The 22,996-nt window shown below is 35.1% G+C and overlaps 2 protein-coding genes across 2 annotated transcripts; both read left to right on the forward strand.

The window, feature by feature from the left end:
- The first annotated feature begins 12,654 nt into the window (after positions 1–12,654).
- Positions 12,655–14,958, forward strand: LOC110709913. Its single transcript, XM_021888174.1, has 2 exons — positions 12,655–12,859; positions 14,651–14,958. The coding sequence occupies exons 1-2, from the start codon at positions 12,755–12,757 to the stop codon at positions 14,735–14,737; spliced, it is 192 nt and encodes a 63-aa protein (XP_021743866.1). The 5' UTR covers positions 12,655–12,754; the 3' UTR covers positions 14,738–14,958.
- Positions 14,959–16,223: 1,265 nt separating this feature from the next.
- On the forward strand, positions 16,224–18,652 carry LOC110707153 (vignain-like). Its single transcript, XM_021885165.1, has 4 exons — positions 16,224–16,788; positions 17,387–17,619; positions 17,700–17,840; positions 18,199–18,652. The coding sequence occupies exons 1-4, from the start codon at positions 16,350–16,352 to the stop codon at positions 18,448–18,450; spliced, it is 1,065 nt and encodes a 354-aa protein (XP_021740857.1). The 5' UTR covers positions 16,224–16,349; the 3' UTR covers positions 18,451–18,652.
- The last annotated feature ends 4,344 nt before the right edge of the window (positions 18,653–22,996 follow it).

The following is a 22,996-nucleotide window of genomic DNA, read 5'->3' on the forward strand; positions in this document are numbered from 1 at the left end:
CGGACAAAACATGATCTCATTGTAGTAATAAAACTCACGTAAAACTCAAAAAATCAAGCAAGAAGAGAACTCAAAAAATCAGAAGCAGAAATTAAATTAGGGTGAAGAAAATTATACATTGCCCATTCACTCAGAGGGGTGATATTTTTTATTTATCATTGTATAACCAGCGGCTTCTTACCTGAATACACAAGAAGAAGAGAAACAAAATGAATTGAATCCAATAACAAGTCGAAAACAAATTACATTTAATTGAAACTTACTGGATTCTGTTTTTCATAAATTACATAAACCCTAGAATTTTGTTTTTCATAAATTACATAAACCCTAGAATTTTGTTTTTTTATCTTCCAATTCTGTTAAATTCATACAAAATTTTGGCATGAATTGCATATAAAATAAATTAAATTAACTTAATTAAACAATTCATCAATCAGTAAAGCAACTAATTCAACATAATCTAAGTAATCTAACAAGCACTAAAGTAACTAATTCAACTATTGAAATTGAAAAATAAAAACTAATTCACTAATTCAACAAATTAACAAAACAAAATTATTAAACAAGTAAACAGAATAACATATAAATTATTAAATCAAAACTAGGATTGTAGGAAGCTTGGAACATTAAAAAATTAAAATGAAAACTAACAAATCGAAAAATTGAAAGCACTTACGTGAGTTTGTTGCCGCAATGAAGTCGCCACTGCCGGAGAAGTGGGTTGAGGCCGTGAGGCGCCGCTGAGCAGTCGGAGGTGACAGACTGAGAGAGGAATTCTAGATCTCAACCAGAGGAAGAATATGAAAGGTTCAACAAAAAACCTAATTAATAAACTAACTAACCATAGATTTAGATCCAAAATCTTCTTAACATAACAAAATCGCAAACCCTAGACGATGAACAACAACAACAATAGCGAGGAACCACAAATCTCATTGAATTTCGAATATCAACACAACAAATCAAATTGATTCACAAACATTAAAACCCCCAAAATCATAAGGAAGAGAAGAACGAGAGATGAACGAGACATCAGAAGGAAGAGAAGAACGAGATATCATAAGGAAGAGAAGAGAGATCTCAGAGATGAGAGAGAAGAGAAGAACAGAGAATCAGAGATGAGAGAGAAGGAGAGAGAAGAGCATGAAAGAAAAAGGCGGATGAGAGAGAGAGGAAGGGTTTATTATACGTATACCCCGATTTTTTTATTATTTGGCACCGGTTTGAACCGGTGCTAAAAGCCTTTTTTCCAATCCCACCCATTTCTTTTGCCACTGGTTTTTAAGAACCGGTGCGAAAGGTGCGGTGCCAAATTCATTTTTTCTACTAGTGATGATCTTTAGAAATTATCGCAGGACAACAAAACCAACGCGACACGTCAGCTTCATCACGCCGCGATAGAGGCTGGCGTGTCGTGATACAGCTGTCGCCCCGCGTCAAAATCAGTTTTATTCCGATTCAAATTCTGATTTTTTTTTTATCACAAGACTCTTTTTTTTTCCTATAAATAGAGGTCATTATCCCCGTTTTAAAATCAGATAGAACCATCAATCATAAGCTACAATTAGCTATAACCACCTAGCTCCAATCATCATCATCAACAACCATCATAATACCTAGAATTCTCAATTCCAATGTTCTTAGCCTTAACCTAAACACATCCTTGATACTCTCCCAAATCAGTCACAATACCTCATTCACGAGATTTGAATACTCTAAGCCATCCCCGACGTTGTCTTCGACCTCGACGTGAAAGGTTGATAGTTCTGAGGGTTTGGTCCCAAATCTATATTTCAATTCATATTTGATTTATTTACTTTAGTTAACTTTCTTAAAGTTTACTAACGTGTGTATTGTTTTAATAGAAAGAAGGTTGAGGCATCAAAGTGAGTAATTCAATCACCCTCATTATTATTCTTTTAATTTTGGAGTAGAGAGCATGTTTACAATGTTATTTTGATTCCTTTTTTTTTTTTTTTTTTTTGAAACATGTTATTTTGATTATTTTGATTCCTAGTATCATGCTTAGGATGTTTTTTTTTTTTATTTCTAGTATCATGTTTAGGATGTTGATTATAACGCTTTGATCTTATTATTAGTGACATGATAGGATTTGTTATAAATCCGTTTAATATCATGCCTAGGATCTTACTATTAACAATGTTTTGATGATGTTGTTATGATGATGATTGTTGTTTTAATCATTTGTTGCTTAATTATTCATGATTTATTGCTATTGCTTGATCACGCCCTTTTTTGCAGGTTTAAAGGGAATTTGTACTTGAAATCACACCTAATAAGATAATTAATACTTTGGTTTTAGGTCTAATATGATCTTAATTCAAGTGATCACCAATAATAGATTTGATTGTGCATTAATAATCAACCAACGTAGATTAAACAAGTTTAGGATTAAATTGATGTATGTATGTTGATCGAAAAGCGCACATGTATATCATAAGAATTAAGTAGAGGCCTATTTAGGGCGGGTTCAATCTCTTTTAGGTTAGATTCGTACCATCATCCCCAAACATCCAGTCATGGTTACGGACCACTATTGAGTTAGCGATCTCCGTGATCATGAATGGGGTGTAACCTTCACACCCGTGAACGGTTTAGAAGTTCCTAAAACTTGTTGGCGACTCTTTTTTCTCTAGCTTCTTTTCCTTGGAGCACTGTCATGCCTAAAAGCATGAACCCCAGTAGGGAAAAAAAATCAAAGAGTTGAAAAATCCCCTACACATCCCAACCAAAAGCTTAAGCTTATGGTTGAGGCCCAGGATCGATTTATATACTCTATAAGTATCAAATCAAACTTAACATAAACAACTTAAGCTTGCACTAAGACAAAATATGGCTAGGCCAGGGGATAAGCGTAGCTGTGTAGGCCCTCACTAAGTCATATCACAGGATTATATTACATACGCTCTTGCTCTTCAATTCCACTCGGGATGATGTTAGGCAGCAGGCACACCTCGATATCCAAGTCTCCAACGTGCGATGGAGGTTGCCAACCTAGAATAGACATTAGCTTTCTTAATTGCATAGATAAAATAGTTTTAGTGAGAAGATGATATACAAATAATCTATTTAATTTTTCCATTGTATATCAGTATATCTCCTCAACAAGTAAGCCAAGAGGCAATTAAGACTTGAGTAAGTTGTATGGAAAAGGTGAACAAAAGCTGCACAAAGTAAAAAAAATTGCAATCTGCAAAAGAAAGTTACACTTTAAATGGGCAGAATAAGAACTGATAAGTTCTTCAAATATCAGGACTACAAGAAGCAAAAGAGTAATCTCATAAAATTGCCAAAACAATTTAGACCATTTCTCGATTTGTGCGTGTCATCCTTGCGTAGGGGCCATGCTAATCTTTTCTGTATCATTCCAATTTTATCAGATGTCTCCGAAGAGACAATTGATGCAGTAGCAAATAAGTATGTTAAAATAACATTCAGTCTATTTTTTAGCGATGTAGGACTGGCCACTAAACCAACAAACTTTTCTTTTTTTTTTTTTTTGAACAAACTAAACCAACAAACTTGATAAGAGTTCACTATTGCTAATTATTGGTGCACTCTTATTGTACTAGTATTAAATTACTCTAAACTAGATACTTAAATTATTCTGAAGTCTACATAGATTAGTAGATTGTTCTCTTGATACATGGGGCAAACAAAAGGTATTCCGTATAAAAGTAATTTACTAATATAACTAGAGGAATATCAATTCTATATTTATGTTCTCCTATCCGGGTTTTTTTCAAAAGAATATTTCAAATTGAACAACGATAAGAATAGCGAACGTCATTTCCATCGCTTCCCCTGTTTCGAGGCCCACATCATCGTGTTTTCAGGTAACGCCTCCGCGCACGTCTTCTCCGACCGCCAGCCATCGTTGGTTTCCTTCTTCCATGCCTCCACAGCTGCAAAAAGCGATGAATAACGCTATTTAGTTCGACCCTGTTTCGGCGTAAAGGTATGTTGTTCGACCCTGTTTGTTTCAACCCTGCTTCGGCGCTAGGCTCCTTGAATTATCAGTGAACTCGAGATTTTGATGTTCAATTCCGATTGTCTGGTTTTTGTTTGGTCCTAGTTTAATCAACCCGTTCTTAGTGAAGCTTGCTTGTGTTAGTTTGATGCTAGTGGTTTTTTCTCGTTATTGTTTAAGGAAAGAAAATTCAATTGTTTTAGGATGCCTTAGTGTTCCCTCTAGAGTTATGACTCTTGGGAGGGTTTTTTTGTCCTGTGATTTGTTAAGCTTTTGCTGGTGGTTTTTTCCAAGTTTTGGCATGGTCGTGCCTATGGATGTTGAGCATTTTCTTAATAGTGACTTAAAGTTAGAATGGGTCTTGGATGAGAACATGGATGAGACCAATAAATCTCTTGGGGTTGTAGGTAAACTTTGGACTGATAGAACAGTTAATTCAAATGCTTTATTTGTAATGTTGAACCGATTACGGAACCCAAGATTTGGGACGGAAGTAATGTGTATGGGAAAGAACACATTTTTCTTTCAATTCCGCCATTGGAGAGATAAGAAGTTTGTAATGGAAGCTTGTCCCTGGCACTTTGATTGGCATATCTTAGTCCTTTGCAATGTTGATGGCGAAAAGAGATTACCTGAACTCCTTCTCCACATGTCACCCTTCTGGGTCAGGGTTTTTAATTTACCAGCTCTAGGTTGTAACAAGGAAATGAAGGAAAGAATCATTGGAACAAAATTGGCTCTTTTATTTTACTTGATAGGCCTAATATTATTGGGACTTCTTACCTCAGAATTAGAGTTATGATTGATCTTACTGCACCTTTACTAAAAGAGGTTCAGTTAGTTTTTAGAGGAGGATTTTCTCAGCAAGTTACAGTGAAGTATGAGAAGTTGCCTCTTTTCTGTTATGTTTACGGGAGATTGGATCATGGAGAGAAGGACTGTGGTGCTGTCTTGAAGGGTGTACGTTCACCGCGTTTGTACAATGACTTTCTCCGTGCTTTCCCCTACCACATGAAGAAGGGAGGTCGAAGGGTAGGCAAAGCAATCAATACTTCCGGTGCTTGCAAACCTTTGGTCACATTTGGAGAACGTTCTAAGGTGGAATCAATATAGGATTATAGGGTTTGTGGGAAGACGAAAGTGCCTCTAGAGTATGATGATCTGGGAAACATTGTAGGGATTGATAGAAGGAAAATATTCAAGCCCTCTAATATCCGAGGGAAGTGGAAGAGATTAAGGAGAAAGGAGCGCATGGACCTGCTATCAATGGCCTCACGCTGCGGCTGGAATACTGGTGTAGGTTTGCCAAGGTCACTCTCACCATGTCTTCTTGATTCTATTCTGCCGAACCCTCCGCTGGATTTAAGTTATGTCACGGAGGTATCTTCAAGGGCTTATGTTCTTTCTTTGTCAGCTGGGAGTGGTTTATTGTTGAATTCGATGTCCCACGCAACTGATGCTTCCTTTTCTTCAAATAACCCAGTCCCTATGGAGTGTTCCCCACCACTGCTGTCATTTGTTGATAATCTCGGTTCTGCTTAGTTTGGTAGGCAGACCAGTTGAGCTTATTTGGTTAAACGGGGTGATAAAGTCTTGGATTGGGGTACAACAATAAGTCTTCAAAAGAGGTCGTTTGTTCCGCCACTGGGAGCTTCTAGGGGCAATAGTGCTTCAGAATGTTGGTTAAGTATGCCTTTAAAGAAGCATAAGGGGATAGTAGTTGCAAATTATTCAGTTAAGGGTGGTATTTCTTCATTGTCAGAGGATTCGGTGGCCCCCCGTTCTGGGCCACCAGGGGGCCAATAAGGCTTGCCTCTTGGATTTGTAGGGGTTTATGGATGGCGGACTCCCCTAAGGTTCCTTATATTTTTTATCTAGTCCGCTCGTGTGGTTTAGATGTTGTTTTTTTTGGCTGAAACTATGGTTAGTGTAGATATTGCTGTACAAAAGTTAGCTTCGGTTGGGTTTTCGGGATTTACGGGTGTGGATTCACAGGGGTTAAGTAGGGGTTTACTTTTGTTATGGTTTTCTCCTGTGTCTGTTGTCCCACTTTTGGTTTATTCTCATGTGATTTTCTGTAAAATTATCGACAATTTGGTGGTTAAATACGTAGCTTTTGTGTATGGGGCACCTCAAGTTTCAAGTAGGATGGTTGTTTGGTCTAAACTTGACACCTTAATTGCTCAATTCCCTAATATTTTGTTGGTTGGAGATTTTAACCAGGTGGAGTATTTATCTGATAAAATTGGGGGTAGTCCTGTTATCCCTGGTAGACATGATTTCATTCAGTGGCGGTTGTCGAATGGTTTACTAGATGTCCAGTTTACTGGTCCTAGCTTTACTTGGACTAATGTTCGAGTCCTTTCGGATCCTACTTTTGAAAGATTGGATAGGGCTTATGCCTCTGTTGCTTGGTTTGATACCTTTCGTGCGACATTTGTCAAGCACCAGCCTATCCTTTTGTCGGATCATGCTATAATTATTCTACACGACTTGGTGGTCCAATCCTCTTCTAACCGGCCATATAGGATTGAGAATTGGTGCTTATCTGCGGCAGAAGTGGCTGATATTGTTGCGAAGGTCTGGCATCAAGCTTTGTTGGGATCACCTATGTTTTCACTTACTTGTAAGCTATCACTTGTTAGGCGCCGCCTTTTGAAGTGGTGTGTGGGGCATAGGAAATTATGGGGTATCAATTGGAAATCGTTGGCTCTAGATGTTTCTGCAACTTCCTGGGATCTCCAATCCCGTGCTGGGAGGTGTCTATATAGTATTGTTAAACACCAGGTGGTCTAGGAGGCTCAGGTTGCCTTTATGTTCTGGCGTCAACGTGCGAAGATCAAATGGGATGCTTTTGGGTAATGTCATTCACGTCTTTTGTTTTCCTCAGTCCAGGTGAGGCGTAGGTGTAATACTATGTTTGGTTTGAAGGATAGTTCTTGCAGTTGGTTTACTAAGCCGGCGGTAATTACGGGTCTGGTAACAAAAAATTTCCATTCTCTTTATTCTATTGACGACCCGCTCCCTGTAGCCTCGTCCATTCAATGGGATTAGTTACACCTTCCTCGGCTGTCTTCTGCCTCATGTTTGCAGCTTTTGCTTCCGTTTTCTGCTACTAAAATTCGAGACGCCATATTTAGTATTGGGGATAATAAATCCCCGGGTCCAGATGGCTTTTCGTCTCTGTTTTTTAAGAAACACTAGCATGTGGTTAGGGATCATGTTTCTTTGGTAGTTCAACATTTTTTCGCTCATGGTTATATGCTGAAGGATTCGAATAATACTTTTTTAGTCCTTCTTCCTAAGGTGGAGAATACTGAGGAAGTGTCCCAATTTCGCCCAATTGGTTTATGTAATATGGTGCATAAATGTGTTAATAAGTGCCTGGCTCGTCGTCTTCGCACTGTGTTGCCGTCAATTGCCTCTGATTTTCAGAATGTGTTTGTACCAGGTCGGCAAATATCCGATAATAGTCTTTTGACACATGAGCTACTAACCTTCATGAATAGGTCTAGATCGAGCTCGTAAGCGTTTTTACACCGCTCTTAAGTTGGATATGTATAAGGCTTATGATCGTGTGCGTTGTGATTTTTTAATTCAGTTGTTGTAGGCGTTTGGTTTCCCTCCTTATTGGATTCAAATTGTTACTCAGTGTGTTACTACCGTCTCATACCAAGTCTTAGTCAATGGTACGCCATCCTCCTCTTTTCGCCACGGTGTGGTCTTTGACAGGGAGATCCTCTTTCTCCTTATCTCTTTGTGTTATGCATGGAGGTTCTATCTGCAATGCTTCGGCACGCTGAGTCGTTGGGTTTGTTTAAGGGAGTTCAAATTTCTAGGGGTGGCCCGTCTATTTCTCATCTTCTTTTTGCGGATGATTTGCTTCTGTTTTTTCAGGTCACTCCTTCCTCTTATGATCATGTTATGGGTCTACTGCAGGAGTTTTGTTCTGTGTCGGGTCAGGTTTTTAACTTACAGATTTCCTTTGTTAAGTTTAAACCTAATACCCTGACTGACTACCGTGATTATTTATCTCGTGCTATGCGCCTTTATCATCAGCCATCCTTGGGTACTTATTTGGGGTTGCTTGTCGATTTGGGTCGTCGGAAAAGTTTCCATTTTGGCTTTATGGTCGATAAGTTGGTTGACGGTTTGTCGATGTTTGCTTCTCTTCGGCTTTCCCCGGTGGCTAAACTAGTCATCATCAATTCTATGCTTGTGGCTGCTTTTAACCATGTTCTATCTGTTTTTAAGGTTCCTGGGTCTATTTGCTCCCGGATAGACCGATTGCTTGCTCGTTTTTGGTGGCGTTCTTCTCAATCTTCTAAGGGTCTTGCTTTCGGTCTTCTGCATTGCTTCATGCTCCTAAGGGTATGGGAGTTCTCGAGATTCGCAGTCTTTCTTGTTTTAATTCGGCTTTGTTGGCTAAACAGAGTTGGCGGCTATTTCGGAATCCCCAATTACAGGCTTCGCGCTTGCTTCACTCTAAGTATCCGGCTCTTAGGTTTTTAAATCAGGATCGGTTATCTCGGCCCTCGTGGGGTGCTAAGGGTCTTGCTTTGGGTATGGCCTCTCTTGCTCCTGGTATTTCTTGGATGGATCTGGACGTGATGTTCGAATCACGCAGGATACATGGGTTTTGGGGGAGCCTATGCAATTTAAGTCGCTTCCCTCTGAGTTAGAGTTCCCGACTCAAGTTTCTTCTCTTATTGATCCGCGTTCTCACGCGTGGGATGTTTCTCGAGTTCATTGGCTATTTAATGCCTGTTCAGCTGTGAAGATTTTATCCCTTGATCGTCTTTTGCAAAGGATGGATGATTTTGTGTATTGGAAATTTACTAGGGATGGAAAGGTCTCCACAAAATCAGTATATGCTACATTGCTGCAAGCTGCTTCCCAGTCTTATGGGGTGGCCGCCCTCCCATCCTCCTCTAGGGTAGGTTTTGGTCTCTCCCTCTTCTTCCTCGTTGGCATGTTTTTGGCTGGAAGCTTTTGCAACAGGCTTTGGCTCTTGTCTCCATCCTGGCGTCCCGTGGTATGCCTATTGATCAAGTCTATTGTTTTTATGGCATGGAAAATGAGAGTTTGGATCATCTTTTCCGAGAGTGTTGTTTTATCCGTCCTATTTAGGACTTGGAGGGTGTTGGGGGTCTGGTCTCTATTTCGTGTTCTTCGTCATTTGAGGTTTGGTTCATATGCTCGATCTCTGTCTTTTCTTCGACTAAGGACTGGGAAAGTTTGGTTGGTTTTTTTTGCTATCTTGTGGGCTACTTGGCTTTCGCGCAATGCTTTGCGTTTTCGTCAAACTTCGTGCTCTATTCCTTCTATTATGGTGCTTGCTCCCGATTGGAAAGCCCGTTGTGTGTCTTCTATGAAATGGAAGGAGGAATATATGGTTTATTCTGGATCGCGTCAACCAGTTGTCTCTTTGTTTGATCCGGCTGTATTGAAAGGTTCGCCTGATGTATCTCCTTTGGTTTGTTTGGTTGTTGATGGGGCTTGGGAGAGGTCTGATAATAGAGCGGGAGCGGGTTGGATCCTTCGGTGCTCTGACTCTGATAGGGTTTTGGGTGGGGGTTCTAGAGCTTTTTTGGACTCTTCGGCTTTGCAGGCTGAAATCCAGGCTTGTTATTGGGCCTTGGCTATGGATGTGCGTCGATACTTTCTCAATGTCCGTCTGTATGCAGACTGTTCAGATATCTTGATGCTATTACGTGGTCATGGGAGGACTGTCATGTCTTCCTATTGACTCCTTGGGTCTTTACATTCCCTCGTGCCCTCGTGCTCGACTCTTCATATCCAGAAGGTCCCTCGTCTTTGGATGTCTCTTGCCCATTGGCTAGCTACTCATGCTCGGCGTCGTCAATTTCTTCATTTTACTTTTTGATTTTTGTTTCTTGGTGTTGTTAACTTTGTTTAATTTAATAGTCCTTTTGTCAAAAAAAAATAATAAATAAATATAAAATAAAATATAAAAAATTGAACAAACGAAATATTTTGCATTGTATTTGGATCGCCTTTTAAAAATATCTAATAATCAATATCCAATTGTATTTAAAAATAACTTAAACTTAATAAAAGTGTTAAATATTTACTTCCTCCGTTTTATAAGACCATCTCCAATGGTGAAACTTAAGGAGGTTTTTTTTAGGAGAGAGAGAGAGGGTATTTTTTGCAAAGGATACCAATTTGAAGTTGCTAAGTTTAGATACCCAACTTTAAGTCTCATTTGACAAAAAGTGTGGGCCCCTTATCAATATTATAATATATTTTGTAATATTATTTAAGTTTTAATTTTTTTATTTTTATTTTTGTTTTTATTCTAAAAAAAATAATAAAAAAAAATAAAAAAAATAAAACTTACAATAAATTGAAAGTGACATTAGTATAATTTAGAGAGTCTCACCATTGGGAAATTAGACTTCACATGAGTTGCTAAATTGAGAGGTGAGTTGGGTATCACTATTGAAGGTAAAAGTCAACTCATTTTGTATTTCAACTAGATTAGTGCCCGTGCGATATGATGCACGGTAGTAATAATCTTTTTCTCATAATGAATTTTGATATAATATAAAAATGAGCCAACTCATGTGGAATAAACAAATGCAATGCATATAGAAAAATAATATAATAAGGCAAAATTCATTAAAACTACAATTGAGAAAGAAAAAATTTATTGTTGATTAGTTGAGTTGAAAATATTTGAAAGTAGTATACATTATATTACATTAATAATGCATATTATTCCCAATAAAACTATACAATCTAGTGACTATATAACTAAACACTTATTTATAAATGCCTTCTAATAAACATCAAAACATTAATCAAACAACAAACTAAAATCTACAGTAAAACTATTGGCACCACATACATGTAAATATATAAATTACAAATTAAATTAAATAATATATCATCTTTATATCCAATAAAATAATTTCAATGAAAATAAATACTACTTAGATCATTAAAGGCAATAACAATCAATAATTAGGCAACACTAACCTATATTATTAGTAGTACATACATGTTTATGGATTGATACTCTACATGATATCGTCGCTCTTTGTTATTATACAAAAATGTGTTTGAAAGCTATCCAATAATTCTAGTTTGATCATTGTTTGTTTATTGCCTTAAAATTTTATTTATCGATGATAGCTATTTATCAAAAAAAAAACGAGGAAGAAACACAAGAATATGTCACTTGTCACTATGTCCGACATATTTTTTAAAATGCATATTACTCATGAATGTCGAATGTGATAAAATTATTATCTCAATAAAGTGTTTCAGCAAAAGATAATAACTTTTTTGTATTTACTAAGATATTAACTTCTTTTAATAATGTAAAAAAAAATTGATTAATATTTCACATTTTCGAATTAGACATTTAATATAGTTGTCGAACACAACATTTATTTTATGGTCATATCTAATACTCTATTAGTCTAATAAACAAAATAAAAAGGAATTTGAAAAAATAAATAAAAAAAAATAAAAAAAAATTAAAGTGATATTTTAAAGTAATTTCTTTAATATCAATTACTTCGATATGAATCAATTTTATTATTAATTTTTCGGTAAAACTCAATAATACTCGTTTAAAAGATAATTAAAAAAGAGTTGAAAAACTATTTTAGGTAAATGTGCATAGAAAATTTTAGAACACAATAAAAAGGAATACATTTTATATAGAGATAATATATAAGTTTGGAATAATATTATTATAGTTTTATTATAAAAATATTCCAAAAATAAAATATTTTTTGCTAAAAGGGGAGGGGGAGTTTTGGAGGGAAAAAACAGCACCAGGATGTGACACATGTCACTTCCGGTGTCTGTTTTAGTATTAAGTTATTGATACTCAAAGTTGAGTCTCCTCAATAGAGGTCTAATAATCACAACACTTCACTTTTAAAAATAAATTATTTTGATATTTTGGATTAGATACTCGAATTGTATTTTACTCAGTTCAAAAATTTTAGATACGAAGTACGGTCTATTTGATATTTGATATTTCAGATCGAATATCCGATTTGGCCACAATTAAGGCTGAGCAAAATAATCCGAAAAACCGAAACCCGAAAATCCGAACCGTAACCAAACCGAAAATTAGGGTACCCGTTTCGATAACCATAACGGTTCGGGTACCCGATCCGATAATTTTTTATCGGGTACGGTTATTGGGTATCATTTTAAAATTAACGGTTACCGATTCGATCCGATCCGATAAGCAATTTTTTCTTTTTTTTTCCTCTATTTATCCAAAATCTAAACTCTTACTTTACTTCGTAATCACTTCATAATTTAAATGATTAGTAATTATTAGTAATTTGGTCATGATCATGTGATATTATTGTTGATTAGTGTTGAATGATATCATAATAACTACATTATAAAGTCTAAATTTTTATTATTGGATATCATATTGGGTACCCGATAACCGATCCGAAAATCCGAGTACCCGAAGTTCGGATACCCAAACTTATTGATTCGAGTAATGAATATCATTTTTAGTGTTATTTGTTATCGGATACCCGAATCGATAGTGTTAACGGTACGGGTATCCGACCCATGCTCACCCCTAAAATATAGGGCATTGGACACACAACCTCAACATCAAAGAAATAAGGCCTAGATTAAAGGCCCCCATCCAAAACCAACCTTAGACCCAATAATCTGTACCTTATAGAACAATTATCTCCAATTCATCTTCTCCAAATAATCTGAATAGAGAGAGAAAAATAGAGGAGAAAGAAAATGGTGAAAATGGGTACATTCTTCGCGATGTCATTGGGTGCTTTCGCCTTCTGGCAATCTATGGACAAAGTTCATGTTTGGATCGCTCTTCATCAAGATGAAAAGGTATACTCTTTTTCTGCTTTCAAAATTTGATCTTGTTTTCTCGAACCCTAATTTCATACTTACTGCTTATTATTAGCTTTAACATTGTCTGTCCAACTTCAATTTTTATTGAATTAGTTTTAATAATGGAAATTGGAAGTTTAATTTTTAATTTTTATCTGGTGATTTAGCTGGGAATGTAGTAGGAATTCAATTAAAGAGGGGGGGAATATGAAAATTTTGCTCGGAGAACCGAAATTAGAATCCTATTTTGATTTAAAAATTATTAATTTCTTAGGGGAATCATATAAATGATGTTTGCCCATTCTATCGGAGATTGATCAGTTTGATTCTGTTCTTTTTTATCCCTTAATTAGGGATTTTTCTCTGTTCGTTTGTCTCTGGTTACTATCTTCATCCGGATTTAGTTGTCGGATTACTAGTTTAAATTACAATGTCAACATGATTACTAGTTTGGGACGGAGGGTGTAAATTGACGGGCAACTATAAGCAATATTGTTTATCTAGACTTATAAGTTATATCTACTTCATGTTGGTTAGGGAGGATATTTAGTGTTAAATTAGGTTATTTTACCCTAGTGGAAATATGTATGAATTGGATGTCATGTCCTTGTGTTTGAGTTTAGTTGGATGTTGTGTCCTTGTGATTGAAGTGTTGAAAAGATAGAATTGTTGATGGCATAACTGATACCAGACCCCTTCCAAAATGAAGATAGAAATGTTGCTCGGAGATGTGCCTTAGATTTTGGAGAATGATGTTTTTGGGTTAAGGAATAAAAAATTTAGTATTGACTTTTTATATGAATGTTGGCTGGTTAAGTAATTATAACTTTATAAGTTTAGAACTCATTTCACTTTATTTGTGCATTTTACTTACCAATTTTACTCTATGATGTTGGTGGATTTCTTCTTTAGTCTTGGTAATTGTTTTCCTTGGGCTTCCTTGCCTTTTCTCATAATTTCTTATGAACCACCTGTAGGGACTAGGTGGGCAGTTAGATACTTGTATGAAATTTTGCGTTAAACTTAGCATTTGGGTTCTGTGTTTCTTGGAAGTACTAGATTGATTGGTATGTGATCCAGTATATTTGGATCTTGGTTTGATGTTAATCATATACTGTCGTGGTCTGATTTTTCCTGCTTCTGTAGCATATTTTACTTCTCTGTTACCTTAAATCTTGTAAATGGTGTTCTGATTGGTACTGAGATTTGAATCTCTTGATTGGCTTGAATGATAAGACCAAAAGTTATATGCATGAGCAGCTGAAGGTAAACCTTATGATGAGTGTAGCTAAGCCAGAGAGTGATAAATCAGCCAAGTTTTGCTTTAGTTTTGGTGGAGTGATTTGGGGGAAGTACGTAAGAGAAAATATATCATTTACTACTCTTTTTAATCGAATAAGATAATAGTTAGGGGGGATGGAAGGCTCTGTACTTCATTACCCTTTAAAGAAAGAGAGAGATAGAGAGAGTGAGTGAGTGAGACCACACAGCTTAAAAGCTCTCTTCTTGTTGATGGCTGTCTAATAACATGTAAAAACTAGCTATATGCTCTTGCCTGATTATAACTTATAGGTTAATGGAAAATGCTCAATAAGGCCTTTAGCTGATCTACAAGTACTACAACCTCCCTGCCACCCTTTTTGTTCGTTAAAAGTTTTTAAGAGTGCTTGCGAGAGGTCAAATTTACTGTATGTAGTATTTGAACCAATCAATTTTTTTGTAGCCGAGAGATTTTGAGGCTTTGATCGTGTATGTAAAATAAAGCAAGCTTCTGGTTTATTTTTGCAGAGAGAACGAGAGGAGAAGGAAATGGAGATCAGGAGAGTGAGGGAAGAGCTCATGCAACAAGCGAAGCAAAGGGATTCTGTTGCATAATTTTTATAGCTTACATGGAGCTATCTGTATTTTGCTGTTATCCTTGAGTGTTTTTATTCTGACTTTTGATCAACTTATCATAAATTGCATTCTGATAAATCGATGGAAGATTCCTGTCGTAAACAAAGTACTGCGTTGAGCTTATAAAATATTCAATGGCAAGTACACTGGTATTTTTTTCACGGATTATTGGCAAAATTTCAGATTTGCTTCTTGTGTCTTGATTCTCTGGAATATCTTGATCTATGCCCCTTCTGATCTTTTAATGTTCAATTAAAATCTGTAACAGTCTACATCTGTGATCCCCCTTCCAATGTTACCCTTGGCTTACTGTCTCGGAAACAAAGCTGACTGCCTATCCATTCACCTGCCTGACATAGATACAAACTGTATGATTGGTGTGTTGTATTCTAATTTTGTATGAAGATAGGCAACACCGAAGATATATTTATGTTGATGTTTACGGTTTTTTGGTCTGGTATTTGCGGGTCAGACACTTTGAGAGTGAGGGGGGGAGGGTAAGGCCATAAAGCATACCTACCCTCAAAGTGTCTCTAGTGGAGATTGAACCCCCCCCCCCCCCCCCCCTCAAGGTTGGAAGGTACAATCTTTCCCACTAGACCAAGCTTAGCTTGGTAAATTAAAAGTCTGCGTTATTTGCAATCTTCACTCAATTTTTTGGCAAAATGAGATTTTCTATGATTTTCTTCTAACTAATTCATGAATTTCTGATAATTAGATTGTTTAAAGTGTAACTTAAGAATCCTCAACACCTTTACTTAAAGAAAGATTAGACTTCTTTGAACGAGACATAAGAATCCTCTACATCTTTGTTGATAATCTTACTTAGTAGCAAAGATATTACAGTAACATTTAAACAGATATTTATGCTTAATGATAAAACTATCAATGACCATGAAGTCCAATGAAAGCAGAGGACTTGCAGTTGAGGTCTTCTGGAAATTATAACATGCTTGGCCTAACAAAAAAAAAGTGCGCCCAAGACTTGTAAAATCAGGCTGATTCGAACTTTGACCAAGTGAGCGCTGATTGAGCATAACTCGAATTGTCCCAGCCTGGAGCCCAGGATCGAACCGATCAGGCTGGATATAATCGGCGCAGCTCTAAAGGTTTTCTTGTTTTACGATGGATATTGGTGTCCAAAATGTGTTTGTAGTAATGTGAATTGTGAGGTATCTTTGAGAGCAATGTGAAACTGATCAGTGGTGATTTTCGGCACTGCTTCAGAGCAGCAATTTCTGTTAAGAACTCTGCATCTAAGAGCGGTTGCTTCTCAGTGCGCCTCCCCTAAAAACTGCTTATATTGTAGCAAAAGCTTTCCATAAGATGCCTTCATTCGTCAGCTTCTGAGGAAAAGCCGAAAATTGAACAATAAGATTGGCATGTTTTCTGAGTCGACACACATTTCAACCATGAAAAAAGCCACTTATCTTTTCCATATTTTCAGGTAAAGAGCTAACATATCACCATAGAGATGATCGCCAATGTTGCTTGATGTTGTGCTATATATATTTCTAATGCTTGCTTGCAAGCAGATATACCAAAACCAGCTAACATCAATCTTTCCATATTAGTAATTTCCAATTCTTAAATGCATACTGCTAAGTTTTTCTTGGTGCTTCTCTCCGCGGCCCTTGTTTTGGGGCTTGCAGAGAGCTTCGACTTCCATGAGAAAGATCTCGCCTCAGAAGAGAGCCTTTGGGATCTATACGAAAGATGGAGGGCATACCATACTGTCTCCCGGGACCTCGAGGAGAAGCAAAGGCGGTTTAATGTGTTCAAGGCTAATGCCCGTCATGTTCACCAGACGAACAAGATGGATAAGCCTTATAAGCTAAAGCTGAACATGTATGCTGACATGACTAACCACGAGTTTAGAACCTCTTATGGGTCTAAAATCGCGCATCACAGAATGTTCCACCCACGTCCAGTGACAGAGTTCATGCATGGTAAACTAGAAGATGTTCCTGCTTCTGTTGATTGGAGAGCTAAAGGAGCTGTTACCCCTGTTAAGAATCAGGGGAATTGCGGTTAGTTTCTCATACAATTACTCTCAGATAATAGATTGCAAATTTTTTTCTGCTTTGTGGTGCATTAATTCTTCTGCATTTGACAAAGTACTGCTTGAGTGCTTGACTATTGTTCTTATTTGTTATAAGATCATCTGCATTTTATTTTTTACCTACCAACATGTAGGTCGGGATATATCAACTGACGAGTAAGAATCAAGCTGTTTCCATGTCTGGTCAGTATGACAGTATTCCATGACCTTCTAGGAGTGTCGAGAGTCCAACATAGATAATTAAAGATAAATAGAAAAGTAGATGTAACATACATAACGTCGCAAGCTATCCTTGCAAATGATTATTTCCTTGAAACTTTAATGCATATAATCAATCCTTTTTCTTGACATTCAGTGTCATATAGGTAGACAATGCAGATCATTAGATTGTGATATCTCTTAGATCGTCAATGCAATTATAAGTTTCAGTTTAAATATTTTGTACTAGTGAAGTTTTCAGACGAATTGCACAACTGTTGATATTCTAATTTTGAACAATATGCTCTGTAAATGTGAGAGTCTGATGTGCTGACATATATCATTGTATCATCATCCTTTGACTGCAGGTAGCTGTTGGGCATTCTCAACTGTAGCTGCAGTAGAAGGAATAAACCAGATCAAAACCAAACAATTAGTCTCGCTCTCTGAACAGGAGCTGGTGGATTGTGACCATGACAACGAAGGCTGCAACGGAGGACTTGTTGAGCATGCTTTGGGTTACATCAAGAAAGCTGGTGGAGTGGTCGCAGAAACCACCTACCCATATGCGGCTAAGGATGAAACATGCAACTCAGCTAAGGTTGAAATTAAATCAATTTCTTTGAAGTAATTTTGTAATAAGCTTGCTCATGTAATTGATTCATTTGATCCAATTTACAGACCAACACACCTGTAGTGAAGATCGATGGTTATGAGGTGGTGCCTGAAAATAATGAGGACGCTTTGATGAAAGCCGTTGCAAATCAACCTGTTTCCGTGGCTATTGATGCTAATGGTTCTGATATGCAGCTTTACTCTGAGGTATAGTAGTCAACAAAACAACTATTCTTGTTACTAGCTAAATCATAGTCCTATTCTCTTCAACTTCAAGATAAACTAAATTCAGTAAAATTTTGTGCTAATAAGCAACAGTCAGTAATGGAAATTACCAAAAACACTAGTGGATTTATTTTGTAGCAATCAAGTGAAGAAAACACAACTAATATACTCACCCTTATAATCTTCCTGTAACATCCTAGTCAGTTAAATATGTTGATGAAAATGACGGTCATGTCAAACGTTTCAATACATTATTTACAAAATCGGTCATAACATAAAAAGATGAAGACCTCAGTTACCCTACAAAGATCTCATTAAAAGATTATTTTAATGAATGCAGGGTGTGTTTACTGGAAAGTGTGGAACAGACTTGGACCATGCAGTAACAGCAGTAGGATACGGAATAACACAAGACGGAACCAAGTATTGGATAGTGAAGAACTCATGGGGACCTGGATGGGGTGAGAAGGGCTACATTCGGATGCAACGCAGTGTTAGCGCCAAGGAGGGACAGTGTGGCATTGCTATGGATGCATGCTACCCTATCAAGTCGTCTTCTGACAATCCTCAGCCTGCTAAGGATGAACTCTGAAGCATCAGAAGACTGCAGTAGAACCAGGATATCAATTTGTTGAAGTGAAACTAGCCTCATTTAGTTTCTTTTAATTGCAAAATAGGCATACCTTTTTTTTCTATTTTGCTTCGTTTTCTACCTATAACTAATAAATGTTTGGCAAGAAACAGATGGAAAATTTGTCAATTACAACCATTTAAAACATATATTTTGCCAATTGCAGCCTTTAAAAACAAAATTTGCAAATTACATCCTCAAAGTACTACTAAATTGTTAATTGTCACTCAATCTTATTTTCTATCCAAACTAACCCTAAAATAACGTCAGACGCCTCATTTAACCATAGTTAAGTTAATACTAGAAAATTAAACTAGAACCTCATAGTTAAATGTTTCAATCACCAATTGGACATCTCAGGGTCTCATTAAGGTGCTTGAAATCCTTCATTGGATTATCACTCTTTTGTTCACGTTGTTGTGCATGGTGGTGTTACCATCGTATTTTGATTGAAGCTTATGTGATATGTAAGACCAATATGCAAAATGAGGCTTTTATGGAACCTCATGGTTTCCATGAATATCATTTACATTATAGAACATCTCTCCGCTTATTTTTTTATTTTTTCTCCAACATTCTCCTATTTTCCTCACTTTTCCCCATTAACTCCCACTTTATTAACAAAATAATTAAAAAACCTAAATCAAATTTAATAATTGTCTAAACATAATTTGGTAAATAATGCCCCTTATTACCAAGATAAACAACTCATGCACCATCCTTCTCTTTCCCCTGGCCAATTTATTGAGCCAGTTACTAAGGCATAAAAGACTGAGTTCAGATGTCATCAATGCTTATGTGGCGGCCTATCATTAAAAAATTTCCCGCAAAGAAGAAGAATGACATCATAAATAAAATTTTAATTTTAAATTATATATTAAAATAATTAATCTAAATACTAATAATATATCTAAAATCTAAATCTAAAAAAAAAAAAAAAAAATTATATACTATGAAACTACATATCTTTTATCTTTAAAACATTAAATTATATTAATATATCCTATCTCACCATATTAAAAAAACTATATATAAAACTTAAATTTATAAGAATTATATCCTATCCTATTATTAATATGAAATAAAAGTAAAAAAAAACCATACCACATAATAATTATATCTATCTTACTATCACTTTTAAACTTATTTGATGTATTATTGTACGACATAGTAATTATATTTATCTAAAAATTAAATTAAATTAATGTATTGTCATATATTTATCTTTGACTATTATTTTTTATAAAAATTTGACAAATAGTTTTGTTAAAACCGTGCATCCCACGGGATTAATCTAGTACCTAACTAAAGAAGAGAATTTGGACTTGAAATCTTGGACCAATATCTTAAATTCTTACTCTAGCCCATTGGGCCGGCCTGGGTAAATTTATTTTTCTCTACAACTACGGAGTATAACCCAATAATTCGAAATAAAGTTGTGCTGAGAGGCTTAATTTTTGCGAAGATTCTATGATGGTTTTCTTAGAAAGAAAATTCATCATAACGTTTTAAAAAAAAAATCTAAAACGTTATGATGATTTTTTTTAATTTTTAAAGACAATCATCATAAAATCTTCGCAATATCTTTTCAACGTCCATTATGAAAGAGTGGCCTAATTGGCTAATTGCCAAAGGATCGATAGGTCTCATGCTCTCGTCAACGAATCATTTGTCTTTAATTGTACTCAAGTAGTCACATTTACTGAGCTACAGTTAAGGATTTGTACATGTTTTGTACATGTAGTCATGTTGAATGTGGGTGCTCATCAAGATTTAAATATTTTATAGTGTGTTAAACAGAGCCAGAGCCAGAGCCAGTGCTACCTTAGTGATTGTAGGATCAATTGACTCCATTTGAATTTTAATATTTTGGAGTCTTTCTTGATAAAAATTGATACTACTAAAATAAAACATGTTGACATCATTGAGGGACACATGTCAATTTCTTATGAAATTTTTTCCCGCCAAAACTATTTTTGAAATCATCATTTGTTTTTTCTCTATTTTTTTTTCCAAAAATAATTCTTCCTAAGTTCCAAGACTACAAAAATACAATACTTCTTTCAAAATTAATTAATGAGATTATAATTACACTTTTTTTTAAAAAAAAAAAAATATTGACAACTTATTTTAAACAAATAATATTTATTTAATCCTTTCAAAATATATATATATATATATATATATATATTTAATCTGTGCTAAATCAGTGTGTTATAAAAATAAAAATAAAATAATAATAAATAAATAAATAAAAAATAAATAAATAAATAAAAAAGATAAACTTATACATTATTTTTTATTTTGACTCCATTAAACAATATTCCTAGGTTTTCCTCCGGTGCTAAGAACATGTTTAGTTTATCTTGTTTTTGCTAATCTATTTTAATTTAAATTTTTTTTTTTCTGATCTTATATGAGAGTCAGATCTGACTAAACTATAAGGAAATAAAATATATATATATATATATATATATATATGGAATCGTTATAATATATCTTTTATTAATATATATTTTCCATAAACTTTTTTCGTTACAAAATTAAATATATTTAACGATAAAAAAAACTGACATAGTACAATAAAATACTCCCTCGGTATTTTATTACTTGCTCCATTTCTCCTAAACATGTATGCCAATGCAAATCTTTTATCAGTAATATATTAGATTATTCATAAGTATAAATTATAACAATTGAAAATTAATATTGTATTAAATGAGATGATTGCAATAAGTACCTACAAGATTAATTTTTTTCTTAGATATAAATCACAAACATTAGTCAAAATAATTAGATGAATAGTGCAAAAAGTGCAAATGGAACAAGTACACTGTAATAAAATACAGAGGGTGTATGATCAAAACTTAATTTTCTGATCTAAATTGATTTTATTTCTAATATAATCTAAAATACGAATAAAATAAAAATAAGGTGAACTAAACATAGTCCAAGTATGATAACGTATGGTCTTATTTGGTAAAGAGCTTTTTGAAAAGCTTTTAGCTTATTGAATACTATTAGAGGTTTGACCATTTTAAAAAGCTAAGTTTGGTGTTTGGTGAATAGCTTATTAAAAGAGTTTTTTGGAATATAAGAACTTTTTGAAATTAGCTTATTGAACAATTAGCCTTTTTAGTATTAAACACACTGAAACAGCTTATAATAAACAGCTATTTACCAAATATTTTTACACAATCAGTTGTTTATAACTAGTTAGTCAAATCATCTAATATAATCAGTTGGTCAAACCAATTAATATAATCAGATTACCAACCAACTAACAGCTAATTACTAAACAAAGCCGTAGTTGTGATTAATAAAGGGATTTGTTAAACATCGCCCACAAATCTCTACATAAAGCCCACAATAATTTTTACTTTGACTCTTTTGCCCTTTTTCTAAATTTTTACCGAAACCGTAATTCACTCTCACGTAGAATGTGGAGCTGGAGTGGATTGCCGAGAGACACCGGAGAGCCATCATCGTCGCCGGAAAGCGAGATAATCCGGGGAAAAAATTACGAAAAGTAGGGGTGGCGTCTGGCCGGAACGCCACTACGGTGGCGATGGCGTCTGGCCGGGACGCCGCAACCGTGGCAGTGGCGCCTGGCCAGGACACCGCCACCATGGATGTGGCGCCTGGCCAGGACGCCGCCACCATGGTTATGGCATCCTGGCCAGACGCCATCGCCACGGTGGCGGCGTTCTGGCCAAACGCCACTCCTACTTTTTGTAATTTTTTTTATTTATTATTTTTTTATTTTTTATTTTTTTGTAATGTTATTTAAACTTTTTGTAATTTTTTTTTTAATTTTATTTAAACTTTTTGTAATTTTTTTATTTTTGTTTTCTTTTTAATTTTGTAATTTTATTTAAACTTTTTTTTTTATTTAAACTTTTTGTAATTTTTTTTTTAATTTTAGTTAAAGTTTTTTGTTTTGTTTTTTTTTTTGTGGTTTTTTAATTTTGATAAATTTGAAATTAAATATGTGTTAATAAGTTAAAAAAAATAATTGTTTTAATCTGAAATTATGCTTTAAATATATGTTAATAAAATTATGTTTAATTTTGCATGTGTAAATTATATATAGAAATGAAATTTACAAATAAAAATTTTAGAAATTACTTATGTTAATTTTGTGTTAAATGTATTAATTAATCTTTATATAACTATATTAATTTAAAAATAATATGGCATAGTAGGATTTTTGTACATGATGGTCCCTTCGAAGATGCTCAACAAGCGATTGATTGGGCAAAACAAGTTGCAATTAGATCTGATTTTTGTTTAGTAGTAGCAACTCAGAAATCTCTCAAGGACTCTAGACGGCGACATGTTATGATGTATTTTCATTTAATATTTAAGAAATTCCATAAAATTGAAACTCAATCTATCCAGGCCAATTCTTGAGTTCATAGCGCAAAACCCAGCCGAGAAAACGAGAAAAGGAGGATCTGAGTAATAAAACAAAACCAAATTAAATGAAATTCTGCAACATTTGAGA

Source organism: Chenopodium quinoa, unplaced genomic scaffold, assembly GCF_001683475.1.
Source record: "Chenopodium quinoa cultivar QQ74 unplaced genomic scaffold, ASM168347v1, whole genome shotgun sequence".
Lineage (NCBI taxonomy): Eukaryota > Viridiplantae > Streptophyta > Magnoliopsida > Caryophyllales > Amaranthaceae > Chenopodium > Chenopodium quinoa.